The sequence below is a fragment of the Capsella rubella genome, unplaced genomic scaffold (assembly GCF_000375325.1).
Source record: "Capsella rubella cultivar Monte Gargano unplaced genomic scaffold, Caprub1_0 scaffold_4, whole genome shotgun sequence".
Taxonomy (NCBI): domain Eukaryota; kingdom Viridiplantae; phylum Streptophyta; class Magnoliopsida; order Brassicales; family Brassicaceae; genus Capsella; species Capsella rubella.
In genome coordinates this window covers 5,993,851-6,006,076 of record NW_006238920.1, presented here as the reverse complement: position 1 = coordinate 6,006,076, position 12,226 = coordinate 5,993,851, and the positions used below count along the sequence as shown (strand labels likewise).

The 12,226-nt window shown below is 34.0% G+C and overlaps 4 protein-coding genes across 4 annotated transcripts; 3 read left to right on the top strand and 1 right to left on the bottom strand.

The window, feature by feature from the left end:
- The first annotated feature begins 1,604 nt into the window (after positions 1-1,604).
- On the top strand, positions 1,605-4,033 carry LOC17888352 (glucan endo-1,3-beta-glucosidase 14). Its single transcript, XM_006294296.2, has 3 exons — positions 1,605-1,827; positions 1,998-3,031; positions 3,724-4,033. The coding sequence occupies exons 1-3, from the start codon at positions 1,755-1,757 to the stop codon at positions 3,799-3,801; spliced, it is 1,185 nt and encodes a 394-aa protein (XP_006294358.1). The 5' UTR covers positions 1,605-1,754; the 3' UTR covers positions 3,802-4,033.
- A 2,503-nt stretch (positions 4,034-6,536) lies between these two features.
- Positions 6,537-8,405, top strand: LOC17887559 (dephospho-CoA kinase). The gene is made up of 5 exons (XM_006294925.2): positions 6,537-6,619; positions 6,712-6,792; positions 7,523-7,686; positions 7,796-7,941; positions 8,021-8,405. Exons 3-5 carry the CDS (start codon positions 7,579-7,581, stop codon positions 8,403-8,405), a joined length of 639 nt encoding a protein of 212 aa, XP_006294987.1. The 5' UTR covers positions 6,537-6,619; positions 6,712-6,792; positions 7,523-7,578.
- A 55-nt stretch (positions 8,406-8,460) lies between these two features.
- LOC17889892 (probable calcium-binding protein CML48) lies at positions 8,461-10,037 on the bottom strand. The gene is made up of 5 exons (XM_006294900.2): positions 9,653-10,037; positions 9,321-9,367; positions 9,020-9,195; positions 8,921-8,939; positions 8,461-8,812 (listed from the first exon to the last, which is right to left on the bottom strand). The coding sequence occupies exons 1-5, from the start codon at positions 9,963-9,965 to the stop codon at positions 8,702-8,704; spliced, it is 666 nt and encodes a 221-aa protein (XP_006294962.1). The 5' UTR covers positions 9,966-10,037; the 3' UTR covers positions 8,461-8,701.
- Positions 10,038-10,929: 892 nt separating this feature from the next.
- On the top strand, positions 10,930-12,222 carry LOC111831175 (DNA polymerase epsilon subunit 3). The gene is made up of 3 exons (XM_023784940.1): positions 10,930-11,135; positions 11,263-11,381; positions 11,538-12,222. Exons 1-3 carry the CDS (start codon positions 10,966-10,968, stop codon positions 12,035-12,037), a joined length of 789 nt encoding a protein of 262 aa, XP_023640708.1. The 5' UTR covers positions 10,930-10,965; the 3' UTR covers positions 12,038-12,222.
- Positions 12,223-12,226: the final 4 nt, after the last annotated feature.

Here is a 12,226-nt window from a genome sequence, read left to right as displayed (position 1 = left end):
TAAATTAGATCCGATACCGAGAATCGAATCCGGGTCTCCTGGGTGAAAGCCATATATCGTAACCGCTGGACGATTTCAGAGATGTAGAGTTTTTAACAGACGGCTCCGAACTGGTGAAGATGGTGTCTTTCCCTTCTGAGTGACCAGCTTTCTTTGTATACCTTAAGGATATCGATAACGATAGGGAAGAATTTTCTACCTTTTCTTTATCTCTTATTCCTCGAAATGCGAATGTAAAAGCGGATAGCCTGGCACGCAATGTGCGTGCGCTTTCGCATTCGGTTAAGCTTGTTAACAATTGTCCCTCCAATTGACTTGTTTGAGCTAATCTTTGAGTTTGGTGTTGATAAAAATAATAATTATAAATTAGATTATATTAGACTTATTGAAATTAGAGTTAAAGAAGAATTATATAACCCTTGAACTTTACAAAAACAATTGATCATCCAACATGCAAAACACCATACACGTAAAACAAATCTGGTGGAGAGGGTCCACGCGTTTGAGAGACCTCGAGTTCTAAAGAGTCGTACGTGTGTAATCTTTCTTCAAAAGTTTGTGAAGTATCCTAATCATTGTACATTATTACATACACAGTTAAATACACGATTCTAAAACCAATTTGTTTCGTTTCTAATTTGTTCAAAGAAAACAAATATTTTCATTTACTTGTCTCTTTCTGTCTTTTTCGATCTAAACTAATATGTAAACTACGTACACACAACTTGATGATAAGAAATATATAAAGAAAACTAAGCTTGAAGACGAAGATGATTTGTATTTTGTACGTACGTGTGATATGTGAATCGTGAAAGTTGCATTTTGTTGAAGCCGCCAGTGGTTTGAATTGAAGACCATACATAGAATTGGGAGAAAAGAGTTACAAAGTTGACCATCCTTCCTCGATCCCAATTTAAACCATCGTTGTTCATATTTTAATAATGGCTCTTCACACATGTGAAACCCATAGGAAACATCATTTTCAATGTCGGTTCATTCTCCTGATATTTTTTGCAAATAAAGTATCTAATGTCACATTAGGAATTGGGATTTTTTTAAGATCATAATATATGATATAACCTACTTGGCTATTAATGGCTGCAAGAACTGAAATATCAACTAATATTAATCAGTTTTTTTTTTTTTTTTTTTTTTTTTTTTTTTTTTGTCAAATTAATCAGTTTTTTTTTTGTTCTTTCCAAAAGAGAGGTCAAATTGTAACGTTTTAAAAAAAAAAAATTGTAACGTAAAATTGGGCCAAGCAAAACAATCATTACAAGTGACGTTACATTTTAGGTAATTTAATAGTATATTTGATATTAGAATATTCAAGAACAGCTTGGATTCACATTATTTGAATCAATAATAATCCAAACCTTTACTTATACCTCCTTGATCTTACATGCATGTAAAGAAACTTGCCGAATCCGTTCGTATACTCTTGAGCTGTAAAGGCCATAAAAAAACTTATAAAAACTCTAATTACACTTTTGGTCAGTTAATAAAGCATATAGCTCTACATTTATTATAGTTAGAAAAAGATTAGTAAAAACTCGTTTAATTAAGAAACAAAAGTATATGTATATAAGTGTAGATAGAAATGTATTAATGAGAGACACCTGGTTCGACCTTTTTAGACGAACGCGCAAAGAAAAATAAACAGTTTTGGTTCTTTCCATATACCAAAACTTATATTAATACCAAAACGAAGAAGAAGAAGAGCCAAAACGACGTCGTAGAAGGAGATTCTTGCCATGGCTTCACATAGTAGTCTCTCCTTCTTCTTCAGAGTTCTTCTTCTCCTCTTCTTTCTTACTACTCTCTCAGGTTCCCTTCACTCTTGTTTTGTCTTTTGTTAACTATGGAGTTGTGTTTTTTTTCGTTTAGGCCAAGGACCAGAGCAATTCTTGATTTTCTTGATTTTCTTGATTCTTGGTTCTTGATTTTCTTGATTCTTGGTTCTTGATTTTGTGTTGTTTTGTTTTTGTTTGGTACAGAGAGAGTTAAAGGACAAGGAGGTGTGGGAATAAACTACGGCCAAATAGCAAACAACCTCCCATCTCCGGCGAGAGTAGCCGTACTTCTCCGATCACTAAACATAACAAGAGTAAAACTCTACGACGCAGATCCAAACGTTCTCTTCTCTTTCTCAAACTCACAAGTAGACTTCATGATCGGTTTAGGCAACGAGTATCTTCAAAACATGTCGACAGATCCGACCAAAGCTCAAGCATGGCTACAACAAAGACTCCAACCACATATCTCAAAGACAAGAATCACCTCAATCGTTGTCGGAAACGAAATCTTCAAAACCAACGACCATGTCCTCATTGCAAGCTTACTACCGGCTATGAAATCGGTTTACGCTGCTTTAACCAATCTCGGTTTAGAGAAACAAGTAGCAGTGACTTCAGCTCATTCACTAGACATTCTTCAAACATCTTACCCTCCTTCTTCAGGAACATTCAAAGAAGAGTTCATACAATATCTTCAACCAATTCTTGATTTCCATTCTCAGATTAAGTCACCTTTCTTGATTAACGCTTACCCTTTCTTTGCTTATAAAGATAGTCCTAAAGAGGTTCCATTAGAGTATGTTCTGTTTCAACCTAATCAAGGTATGGTTGATCCAAACACTAGTCTTCATTATGATAACATGTTGTTTGCTCAAGTTGATGCGCTTTACTCGGCCATTAAGACTTTGGGGCATACCGATATCGAGGTGAGGATATCGGAAACCGGTTGGCCTTCGAAAGGCGACGAGAGCGAGGTCGGGGCTTCGCCGGAGAACGCGGCTTTGTATAATGGAAACTTGTTGAAGTTGATACAGCAGAGGAAAGGAACACCGGCGAAGCAATCTGTTCCTATTGATGTTTATGTTTTTGCTCTGTTCAATGAGAATCTTAAACCGGGTCCGGTTTCTGAGAGGAATTATGGACTTTTTTACCCGGATGGTAAACCGGTTTATAATGTCGGTATGCAGGGTTATTTACCTGATATTATCTACTCTTCAAAGGCAACTTCAACCAAGGTAAATTCATTTTTTACTTCTCTTTTTTATTTAAACAAACAAAAATCAAAACTTTTAGTTTATTTTGTAGATTATAAAACATTCAGTTTTTTTTTTTTTTTCAAAATTTTCAAACCTTTACAGTATTTAATTGTTTCAATCATGAATTTTTTTTTTATGATATATTTTTAAGAGAAATTTTGGTTTCCAAATTCATATTCTGTGATTAATTTTATAAGTTATTTTAATTAATATACACGTATTTTTAAAAATATTTTTAAAACGTTACTTTGTTTAAGTTTTTATTGCAAAATTTATAAAATTAAATATTGACGTTTACTGTTGGTTGACAAAAAAAAAAAAATATATAGACGTTTATAAGTTTGGTCATAGTTAAGTGAGATTATGTTGATGTATTATACGTACGTACGTATCAAATTAAATACAACCAACAATATAATGACCATATTTATATAAGTTATTGTATATATGTAGTGCACGTAATAAAAGTGACAAAATACGAAAGAAACGTCTACACAATTGACTAAGTATACAAATTATTGTCCATTTTTTTTCTTCTTCATAATTATGTATAAATTGAATACTTTTAAGGGTTTTTTTTTTTATAATTTTGTTTTATGGTCAGGATATTTTCTAGTATGTTATGATTAAAGTTGATATTGATAATGTGAGATGTTGAAAATGTGGTGCAGATATTGAATATGTGGAGAGCCGTGATGGGTTTGGCTGTGGCATGGTTGATGATACTCTCGATATGGGCGACAAGATGAGGATGAGATAAGCTTTGCTTCTATGTCTTTGTCTCTGTCCTTATAGGTTTTTTTTTTTTTGGGTTCTTAATGTCGTAATTGATTATTATTATAGGTGAGGTATACCATTCTTTGTCATGTATTGGATTCACAATAAGCAAATTAATTGATTCCTTAACTGGAAAAATTGTTATATATGTTAAAATAGTTGTGAATATGTAAACAATTAAATATAAATATATATATTCATCTAGTGATCCACGATTCAGCCAATCAATAAGTATCTCTCTTTACATTTTAACTCTTTTTAAAAAACTTTGTGAAGTATGTATTATAATGATATAGCCTATGTATGATGTGGTTATGTTTAGTAAATTATCATAGTTGAGAAAAATAAAATAATGATAAATAATTAGATACTATATATATCCACGTAATGATCCTCAATTCAACTAATCAATAGATATCACTGTTTACTTTTTTACGCTTAATTGTTTATTTTTCAAAAACACTGTCAGCCAATTTATAAGATTATGCTAAAAAGTATATGTGAATTTCTATTTAAAGTTCTTGACTGATACATAATTAAATACCAAATGCCATCCATCTAGTGATCCACAATTCAACCTATAAATTTATATATCCCTGTTTTCTTTTAGCTCAATCTCTTTACAGAAAAATAAACTGTAAGCCAGTTAATGTAACTACTAATTATGCTTTTTTTTGTGTGTTTCTGTACAAAATTAGTAGTCATTAACATATTTAATTAAATGAATCATATCTCGTAGTCTATAAAAAGATGTTCCTCACAACTTCAGCTACACAAAAGTTCAACAATAGTTTAATGATATTGTCAAAAGGTCGGTTGTTCCATCAAAAAATGTTTCTTCGACATTTCCACGCGATAGGGTCTCTAAATGTAATTATTAATCAATGTATTTTTTACACGAATCAATTATTAGAAAATACTATTTTTAGTGGCATTTCCAGATTTGGCATTTCTAGATTCTATCATTTTTTTCTTTAAATATTTTATTTTTATTTTTGTTTAAATGTGTAATTCATATTATGTTTGGATTGATTTTGTTCTATTTCTTTATAGGGTATAGTATTTGTTATTAAATATATATTATATAAAAGAATTTTGTCAAATATTTAGTTTTCTGAATTGTAAGAAAATGGCAAATTTGAAAGAAAATCAGGAAAATGATGAGCTAAACATCACATTTTGAATAGTAATCCAAATTTTTTAAAATATAATGTTAAATTAAATTCCAGAAAAAACGTTTTAACAACTAATTGCAACAGAATTTTGATAACATTTTTTTACTCTATACTCTTTTTTCAACTGGTTTTCATAACATATACTACTTATTTCCAGTTATATGCGTCCATGAAACTTCTTGCTCGATCTGCCATTATTATACACATGCTTTTCCATTTAATAGATTCGAATCTGATACGTTCGAGGTGTCACACTGGCAATGTGCTCCTTTGGTGAAGTGATCTCAAGCTGTCATATAGTTTGTTTTTGGGACAAACATTGTTTAGGGATGTGAAGTCAAAGTGTAGCATTGATGAGTGCATTATGTGTTGAACGTAGTTGTTGGATCCTCTAAATTATGATGTATCTAATTCAATCCGTAAACAGATCCGAAATCATCCAAGTATGGACCATCGCAACCGGTAGGTAATATTATGGATTCGAATGGGGAAAACGTATCAGGCAGAGCAGATCAAGTGGGTCATGCAGATCGAGAAGAACAAAAGTGGATCAAACAGATATAGCGTTACAAATGCAGATCAAATATTTATTTAATTTTTAGATACATTAATATTAAATAAAATAAAAAATAAAACTTACCACAAACACTTCTAAGTGGGTATGGGTGGACTGCTCTGCTTTTTTGAGAGAAAACATGAAAAAAAAAATAGTATTCTCGTTTGTCTAAAAAAACAGTACAAAAAGCAGTTCAAACGCAGTTTATCAGCTAAATAATTATTTTGTTTGATTGGGAACATAAATACAAATGTACTGCTTTAGCAAATTAACTGCTTTTGTACTGTGATCCTATTCAGAGCCTATATGGTTTCATTTGTTTTCTAATTGGTTAAATATTACACTCGACCATCCCTCATGGGTTCATTGTCTATTCCTTAAGAGGTGGGTATTTTTAGATTTCGGGTTCGGATCAAGTTTTTAGGGTTTGGGTTAGGATTACCCAAAATTTTCAAAATTCAAAATTTCAGTATCCAAATATGTCCAAACTACTAAAAAATTTCAAAACCTATATAATTTTTTACTTAAATTTATTTTAAAAGAGTTTATAACTTTAAAATAATCAAAATATACAAAACCTGGATAATTTTGACATTAGATTATTACAAAAGAAAAAATATATATATATATATATATAATATTAATAAATTCTTATTATATATTTATATTATGAATGTATTCGGATATCTATTCGAGTTTCGTTTTGGTTCGAGTTCGAATTCAGATTTTCGAGTTTAGAGATACTGTATATAATCCGTTTGGATATTTTTAGGTTTCATGTTTGGGTTTGGATCGAATTGAGATCGGATTTTCGGGTTCATGTATTTTGCGCAGACCTACTTAACATCAATTTAGGTTAGTTTGTTTGGTTAAATAATAATTAACCAAACGACACCGTTTCGAGTTTCACCTTCCAAAAAAAATTCTAAATCCGACTGAAACACGAACTATCCCGACAGTAGCTCTTGTACTTTGATTTGTCCCATCTTCTCAGCGATTCTTGTCGAGGATTCACACCAACCAAAAAAAAAGGAGAAAAAAAAAGAAGATAGAAATAAAGTAAGAATTTTTACCAAATTTCATGTATTTTGTCTTACTATTTCTTCAATTCGATTTGCTTATTTATGATAGACCTCTGTTTTTTTTTCCAGATTTTTTTCTAATTTTCAGCCATCAAATCGTTTGAGAGTCTCGTGAATCACGAATTCTTGTTCTCTCCATCAAATTTCCAGGTGCGCCTAGATTAAATAACTGATGATTCATGATAATGAATTGAATTATTTTTCGCAGAAGCTTTTTAAATTAGGATCTAGATTTGATGGTCTGACTCTTAAAAGTAAAAGCTGTAATGTTTTTTGAGTGACTCCTCTGCAAGTATGTTTCCTCTTTATAAGAATTGATTTTTGTTGTGATCACTTTGTTTATAACTTGTGTGTAGTTTTGGCATTTTGATGAGAACTGCTTAGGCTCCTTTTTCTGTTTCTCGAGTTAGGTTTTGTCTATTTTAGCGAGATCAAACTATGGTCAGTGAGTTTGATTGATTGAGTCTCTTTTAAGTGATAGTATCTACTCTTTGTTGGAGCATCGAGTGAAGATCTAAGAAAGTCTCAATCTTGCTTCTTCTCATTACGCTCCAGATAACGAATTTTACACCAGTTTGCAACGGGAATAGACGCTTTTGGCTCTAGCTTCCAGGTGCTTTACTATTGATGCAAATGCTGAACTCTTGTGGCTCTGAAGTCTGTTTTTTGCTTGCTGCTTGGTTTTAGAAACCAAACTTCCTGAGTTCTTTATGTGATGATATATACTCGTAGTTTAGTTTGCCATTATCTTGTATTGTTGTGACAACAGATCTCTTCTTGTATGGAATTGGTAAAACAAAGTTGAAGATGTTTGTGAATCTGTTAGTTGATTGTTGTTTTTGTTTATGGAGCATTTTGATATCATTTTGGTGTTTCTCAGGCCAACACAGTGAGAAAATAAAAGTGTTCTGGAGGAGTAAAAGAGGAAATAGGAGAATGAGAATAGTCGGACTAACAGGAGGGATTGCGTCTGGGAAGAGTACTGTATCCAACCTCTTCAAGGCTAGTGGTATTCCCGTTGTTGACGCTGATGTCGTTGCTCGAGTGAGTAACTTGTCTCTTTTCTTGAATTATCTTAAAAACTGTTGTGTGACCATTTCAGAGAATGAGTGTTAGTAAAAAGGTTGGGGGAATGTGTTGTTTTGCTATATAGGATGTGTTGAAGAAAGGAAGTGGTGGATGGAAAAAGGTAGTTGCAGCATTTGGGGAGGATATTCTGCTTCCTAGTGGAGAAGTCGATCGGCCAAAGCTCGGTCAGATTGTGTTCTCGTCTGATTCCAAGCGTCAACTTCTAAACAAGTAAGGAGTTGAGATTTCTCTTTATTTTCTGTTCTGTATGAGATCTTGAAATTGGGGTTCTGGGTCTTTCAATCTACAGGCTGATGGCTCCATACATATCAACTGGTATCATTTGGGAAATCTTGAAATTATGGGCGAGTGGCGCTAAGGTGATAGTTGTCGATATCCCTTTGTTGTTCGAGGTAAAGATGGATAAATGGACCAAACCCATTGTGGTTGTGTGGGTTAGTCAAGAAACACAACTTAATAGACTGATGGAGAGAGATGGATTGAGTGAGGAAGATGCAAGGAACAGAGTGATGGCTCAGATGCCGTTGGATTCGAAAAGGAGTAAAGCTGATGTTGTGATTGATAATAATGGTAGTCTCGACGACCTCCACCAACAGTTCGATAAGGTTTTGACTGAAATTCCGATAAATTGGATCGGATTTTGCAGTTTTTTCTTCTGCAGTACCTCGGCGTGACATGAGCGTGAAAGGGGTTCAAGAATCTGTTTTCTTTTTATAAGGGCTCAAATCTTTTAAATATTTCTGATTTTTCTATGGTGCAAAGTCATCACTTTTGTTACTGTTAAAAAAATGTTTTTAGAATCTTACAACTTTGATTATTAATCTCTCTCTCTCTCTCTCTCTGACAATAACTTACCCTTACTCTCTATTCACTAGTCTGATTTCACTCCCCTATTCAGTACTTAGACATCCATCATCTATGTGCAATTTGAAACTGTGACTAAGAAAAAGAAAGAAGCAGCAAGTGAACATTAATCATATGACGCGATAAACGGAACGATCATCAACATGAAGACATCGTAAGGGATTGTTGCGTAGCCTGTGTAACCAGGGTCATTCTCTTTGAACTTCTCAGTCAATCCCTGATAATAAACATACATACACATCTTTAAAACGATTTCAAGTGGTTTAGATACATGAAAACGCATTTCGAAATTCGCAACGGAGGTTAAAAGACCATAGTTCCTCACCTTCACAATCATCCCACACCTGCAAATCCAGCATAAACAAAATCAGAGAAAGGATTCAATGATGTTTAGAATACGAATCAAGAATCGATGAAAACTTACTCAAGGAAACTGTCGAAACTGAGCTCAACAGTTTTGCCAGTCCCATTATCAAACTGAGATACGATTAGCTGGTGAACCGAGGTTGGAAGCATGTACCCGAGATGATAGAAAGCATCTCTTAGCTCAGTAGAATTCATCTTCCCGCTCCTATCTCGATCATAACTGTCAAATATTGCCTACAAAAAGATACACACAACAATACTCCAATTGAGGCATAGAAGAACACACATAGAAACAGCTAATGCGGCGTCAACCAGATCGATCCGCGGAAGAAATGATCACTCGAGTGTAAAAAACTTACACGCCATTGCGCAAGGCAATTCCACAACTCAACATACTCCTTAGGACCTGCAAACAAGTATAAACATGGTTATTTCACTCATCACTAAACAGATCTTGATCATCATAACTATTCTTCTCAAAGCTCTTTACTAATCAAAACACATCGGAATCGAATCGAAGAAAAGATCGATTCGAGTTCAATGTTCATAACATTCTGATTTGTAATGAATCAAATCATTCAAGTCATGTAACACTTTGTATCAGTACTACCAAAAGAGTGATTCAATTCAAACCTAATTTCAAAAAATCTTCAATCATACAAAATCGATTAGTAACTAAGAGAAACTTTACCAAGACGAAGAAGAGAATCTCCAGGAATCTTGTAGATAAACATCAGAAACCTAATCGTTCTGTTACTAATCCCTTCGTAACCAGAACACAACAACGCTTGCCGGAGCTCCGACTCCTCAAGGAATCCGCTCCGGTATCTATCCGCCGATTCAAAGCTCCTCACGATCTCCGGATGCGTTTCCGACGAAAACATCCCGGAGGAGGAGGAACTGAAATGTTGAGTTGGTTGATACGGGTAATGGTGCTGCTGCTGTTGATCGAACGATTCTGGTAGCTCCGGTGCTGACGGCGCGTAGGCGTTTGAGTACGCCATTAATTAAGACTATGAAAAATGCTTAGAGATGATGGCTTTATAAGATTCTCAAATTCAGAGGTTGAAGACGACTGATTCTGGGATTCGCGTGTTTGATAAAGTTTTAATAGTATAGAGATTGGACGGTGGTGATTTTTCCGAATAATCCAACGGTGAGATTGAGAGCGTGTTCGTAATCTCTTTAGTGCTAAATCAATTTGAATATGGGCTTTTATAATTAATGGGCCGTTATGCTAGTATGGAAATTGAACGGTGTGGATTTAGTAAGGATAATCCAACAGTCAAGATTGAGTCCACGCGGTTATAACCTAGGTTGCATCGAAACGTTTCGAAAACCGAAACTCTTGGAAACTCGAAAACTATAATGAAAACACGATTCCTATTTTTTTTGTTTTAGAAACACGATAAAAACTCGTGTTTCCATTTTGGAAACCTGACGAAATCTTACACTTTTAGTTTAGAAACTCAATGAACAAATATTTTAATTTTTAATATATAGAGTTATTACTTTTATAATTTTAAAACCTGATTAATTTAATTTAAATACATATATATAATAATATATGATATATAAATATCTAAATTTATGGATTTCAATGTTTTAATATTTATCTTTTAGTTAAACTATTTTGTATATATATTTAAGATTAATGTGTTATTTCAAATATTTTTATTTTTTTAATAAAGTTTGGATGTTTGATGTTAATATTATATATATATATATATATATATATATATATATAGATATGTATATATTATTAGCGTTTCTAAAACATTTCCATATCTTAATTTCATAAAAAACTCGTTTCTCGTTTCCAAAACGTTTCGTTTATGCGTTTCCTAAAACGTTTCGTTTCTGCTTCCGTTTCCATTTCCATGCAACATAGGTTATAACTCTTTTTATTACTTAATGGGCTTGTTGGGTGGGCCGATCTGTCTTTAATTATTAACTTAAAGGGCGGGAAAGACGGCGAGAGAGAGAGAGAGAGAGGGAGTGAAGATGGAGTCGGAGAAAGTGGTGGTGGACGAGCTGCCGCTGGCTATAGTGCGCCGGGTAGTGAAGGAGAAGCTGTCGGAATGTTCGCCGGATTATGACGTCAGTATTCACAAGGAAGCGTTGCTTGCGTTCTCCGAGAGTGCTCGGATCTTTATTCACTTCCTCTCCGCCACGTACGCCTAAAAACCCTAACTTTCTGAAATTTCTTCGTTGGGAATTTTTGGGTTGTTGTTAATGTGATTTGATTGTTGAATTTAGTGTTTTTGATTTCGTTTAATTTTGGGTGTGAATGATAAATAGGGCAAACGATTTTTGTAAAGATGCAAGGAGACAAACGATGAAAGCTGATGATGTGTTTAAGGCATTAGAAGAAATGGATTTTTCAGAATTTTTAGAGCCGCTTAAAGCTTCTCTTGAAGGTTAGTAGAGTTGTTGATTTATGTCTTGTAATAAGAGCTCAATTCAAGAACATTGTTTTGTAAAAGTGGATTATGTTTGGACACTCTTGAGTTAGGTGTGTTGGTTTTTGAGCTAATGTCTCTCTATATGTTGTAATCCACATGACTGATTTTCAGATTTTAAGAAGAGGAACGCTGATAAAAAAGCAGGTGGTGGAGGAGCTGCTTCGAAGCCTGCTGGTGGTGGATCGGCTACGAAGCCCACAGAGACGAAAAAGAGGAAACAGGAAGGGCCATCGACGCAGAAGAATGCGAGGAAAAGCAAAAGAGATGAGGGAGGTAGCAAGGATGATGAGGAGAGTGAGAAGGAAAACACGGAAGAAGAGAACGGAAACGATGAGGAGAACGAGAATGATGATGAAGATATCGAAGAGAATGGGAATGACGTGGAGGACGAGAATGATGATGAAAATACCGAAGAGAACGGGAATGATGAGGATAACGAGAATGAGGATGAGGGAAACAGCATGGAAGATAATGAGAATGAGAAAGAGGAGAGCAGCAATGAGGACAATAGCATGGAAGAGAATGGGAGTGAGAATGGTGAAGATAATGACAACAACAACAGCAGCAATAGTAGTGGTGAAGAGGTAGAGGGTGATGAAGATGATGATTGAGCTCAAGGTGATCTTTCATATATATGTTTGCAAGGAAATTGTTTTCATGTTTGTGTTGGATTAGGTTGTAAGCTTGAAGCAGTGTTGTTTAATGCAATTCGCATCTCACTGACTGATATTAAATTGTTTTGCTCTTTGTCTCTAGTGTTAGCAGATATGTTATATGTAAGTGAAAGTTGAGAAAATTGA

Coding starts and splice junctions, on each gene's coding strand:
- LOC17888352 (XM_006294296.2), top strand. CDS start 1,755: ATGGCTTCACATAGTAGTCTCTCCTTCTTCTTCAGAGTTCTTCTTCTC. Junction 1,828..1,997: donor CTTTCTTACTACTCTCTCAG/GTTCCCTTCACT, acceptor TGTTTGGTACAG/AGAGAGTTAAAGGACAAGGA. Junction 3,032..3,723: donor CAAAGGCAACTTCAACCAAG/GTAAATTCATTT, acceptor AATGTGGTGCAG/ATATTGAATATGTGGAGAGC.
- LOC17887559 (XM_006294925.2), top strand. CDS start 7,579: ATGAGAATAGTCGGACTAACAGGAGGGATTGCGTCTGGGAAGAGTACT. Junction 7,687..7,795: donor ACGCTGATGTCGTTGCTCGA/GTGAGTAACTTG, acceptor TTTGCTATATAG/GATGTGTTGAAGAAAGGAAG. Junction 7,942..8,020: donor AAGCGTCAACTTCTAAACAA/GTAAGGAGTTGA, acceptor TTCAATCTACAG/GCTGATGGCTCCATACATAT.
- LOC17889892 (XM_006294900.2), bottom strand. CDS start 9,965: ATGGCGTACTCAAACGCCTACGCGCCGTCAGCACCGGAGCTACCAGAA. Junction 9,368..9,652: donor AGATTCTCTTCTTCGTCTTG/GTAAAGTTTCTC, acceptor ACTTGTTTGCAG/GTCCTAAGGAGTATGTTGAG. Junction 9,196..9,320: donor ATTGCCTTGCGCAATGGCGT/GTAAGTTTTTTA, acceptor ATCTTTTTGTAG/GCAATATTTGACAGTTATGA.
- LOC111831175 (XM_023784940.1), top strand. CDS start 10,966: ATGGAGTCGGAGAAAGTGGTGGTGGACGAGCTGCCGCTGGCTATAGTG. Junction 11,136..11,262: donor ATTCACTTCCTCTCCGCCAC/GTACGCCTAAAA, acceptor AATGATAAATAG/GGCAAACGATTTTTGTAAAG. Junction 11,382..11,537: donor GCTTAAAGCTTCTCTTGAAG/GTTAGTAGAGTT, acceptor ACTGATTTTCAG/ATTTTAAGAAGAGGAACGCT.